The 1,977-nt window shown below is 37.2% G+C and overlaps 1 protein-coding gene across 2 annotated transcripts; it reads right to left on the bottom strand.

Annotated features, from left to right (window-relative positions):
- Nucleotides 1-281: 281 nt before the first annotated feature.
- On the bottom strand, nt 282-1,977 carry LOC141724609 (gamma-interferon-responsive lysosomal thiol protein-like). 2 transcript variants are annotated; one of them, XM_074526821.1, is made up of 5 exons: nt 1,606-1,977; nt 1,422-1,487; nt 1,186-1,326; nt 976-1,068; nt 282-881 (listed from the first exon to the last, which is right to left on the bottom strand). In XM_074526821.1, exons 1-5 carry the CDS (start codon nt 1,867-1,869, stop codon nt 660-662), a joined length of 786 nt encoding a protein of 261 aa, XP_074382922.1. In that variant the 5' UTR covers nt 1,870-1,977; the 3' UTR covers nt 282-659. The 2 variants fall into 2 exon arrangements, with proteins under 2 accessions (XP_074382922.1, XP_074382923.1); XM_074526822.1 differs by lacking the exon at nt 1,186-1,326 and having other exon boundaries at nt 1,606-1,976.

Below are 1,977 nucleotides of genomic sequence, written 5' to 3'. Positions count from 1 at the left end.
TTTATCCTCGACCGCTACTTTCGGATCGATTGGATCAATAGCACGCCATTCACCTTGGGCTTGTATAACGACCTTCATTTTGAGGGACCAAGAGGTGTAGTTACTCCTGTCCAACATGGGGTAACTTAACCCATATGACCCCCCTTTCAATTTGTTCGCATCCACACTCGACATCTTCGATTATCTCCTCGTGACCTGGTTGCTCTGATACCAATGTTGCATAAAACATATATATATATAATATGTATATAGGTGTTTAATTTGAAACTGAGAGAACAAACTCTATGTCAATGTGTCGTACTTTTATTAATCAGATGAAACAGAACATAAATAGAAAGCATACAACAGAAAGGAAACTAGATAGTAGGATCACTACTCCTACTATGACTCCACGACTAACTTATTCAAAACTCCTGCAAAGACTCCTACAAACTAGCGTGACCAAGTCACGTACACAGACACTGCAACAGACACAAGACAAACACTTGAATATACTAGTTTGAGATTACTCCCAACACTTAATGCTTAATATATCTTTTAGTAAAAAAATTGTTTGTACTATAACATAAGTGTTCAATACTATTACGAGCGAATTGCATACCATACTCAGTGAGTGTGATTATATTAGCATCAGGTTTATTATATCAGTTTTTGTGAATTCATGACATAAACCAAGTCTTAGTTTTTCTCCATAATTTTTTTGCTGACCCTGCTTTTTCCTCTCCCGGTGCGGATGAGTTACCAGTCTTCCTTGCATAACAAACTTGAGGGACCGGAGTATCAATATTTGACGGGATGATCTCAGGTGTCCGACTGCAAGCTCCAGGTCTGTTAGGGCCAGTATACGCCTTGCAGATATGAGTGACGTAGTTCTGGTAATCCTGCAAATATATAAAGAATTTGTTTTAACTGCTAAGTGAGACGCACAAACAAAAGGACAGAACGATAAAAAGCGGGTGGATAATGAATACTGACCTGTTCTAGAGTTTTATTATTAACAATCACCCATGGTACAAATCTATGAGGCGGTTGAAGATGCTCAGTTTCGTATGCAGCTTGTAGTTGTACCTGCATTTAGAAGGATCAATAAAAAATGACAATCGTGATTGCATTAGTTATGCTTATCCGAAGGGCAGTTTAGATATATATTTGCATTTTCACTGCTGACATTGCAAAAATACTAACATTATTTCCAGTTGTAGAATTATAGCAATGATTCATAAGTGCTTGATTCAAATGCTGTTCCCCCAAGCAAGATGGCCACAAATTTTGTTTTCCAGACAATGACAGTCGCTCTATGCACTGAATCAACTTGAAATGCACTTTCTTTGCAAGAAAATAATAACTAAGTGCTTCTAATTAGTGACTGTCTAATATATCACACACACATACATACACACAGAAAAACATTGCTGATTTACCGGATCAGACCAGAGATGAACAGCACATGCTTCCACTGTATTAATCAGACACTCATCTGGGCCATGCTTAATTTTATTGTCCATACATGAAGAAACAAAAACAAGCACAGTAATAAGCACAGTAATTATACTTGCACATAATGAAGATGAAGAATTATAATAATTTTTTTGCGGTGGCAGGTACCTGGCATGTCCAACTGCTGTTGGTAATGCGACGAGCATTACCCCAGGGAATCAACCTGAGATTGACAATGGAAATGAGATCTGTTTCAAAGACTAGTCCGAGCTGATTTACGATGAAATTTCCACAGAAAGGACACAGCGATTCAAAGTAGAGAGACACATTAACTCTAGTATAGTTGTTGGGAGCAGCATCAGAATGAAAAATGAACAACGATATGAAAAGAATGGTAAGAAATGATGAAGAAACTTGATTAGAAAAAACCATGTTTATTGTCTGGTATGACTTGGATTATGAGATACATGTGTTTTTTTTATCTTTTGATCTGGTTGTTAATTTGGGCGGGCTGCCACTACTATCATTTATATTTTCATC

This window comes from Apium graveolens, chromosome 5 (assembly GCF_009905375.1).
Source record: "Apium graveolens cultivar Ventura chromosome 5, ASM990537v1, whole genome shotgun sequence".
NCBI classification, from domain to species: domain Eukaryota; kingdom Viridiplantae; phylum Streptophyta; class Magnoliopsida; order Apiales; family Apiaceae; genus Apium; species Apium graveolens.
This window is presented reverse-complemented; position numbering and strand designations above follow the sequence as displayed.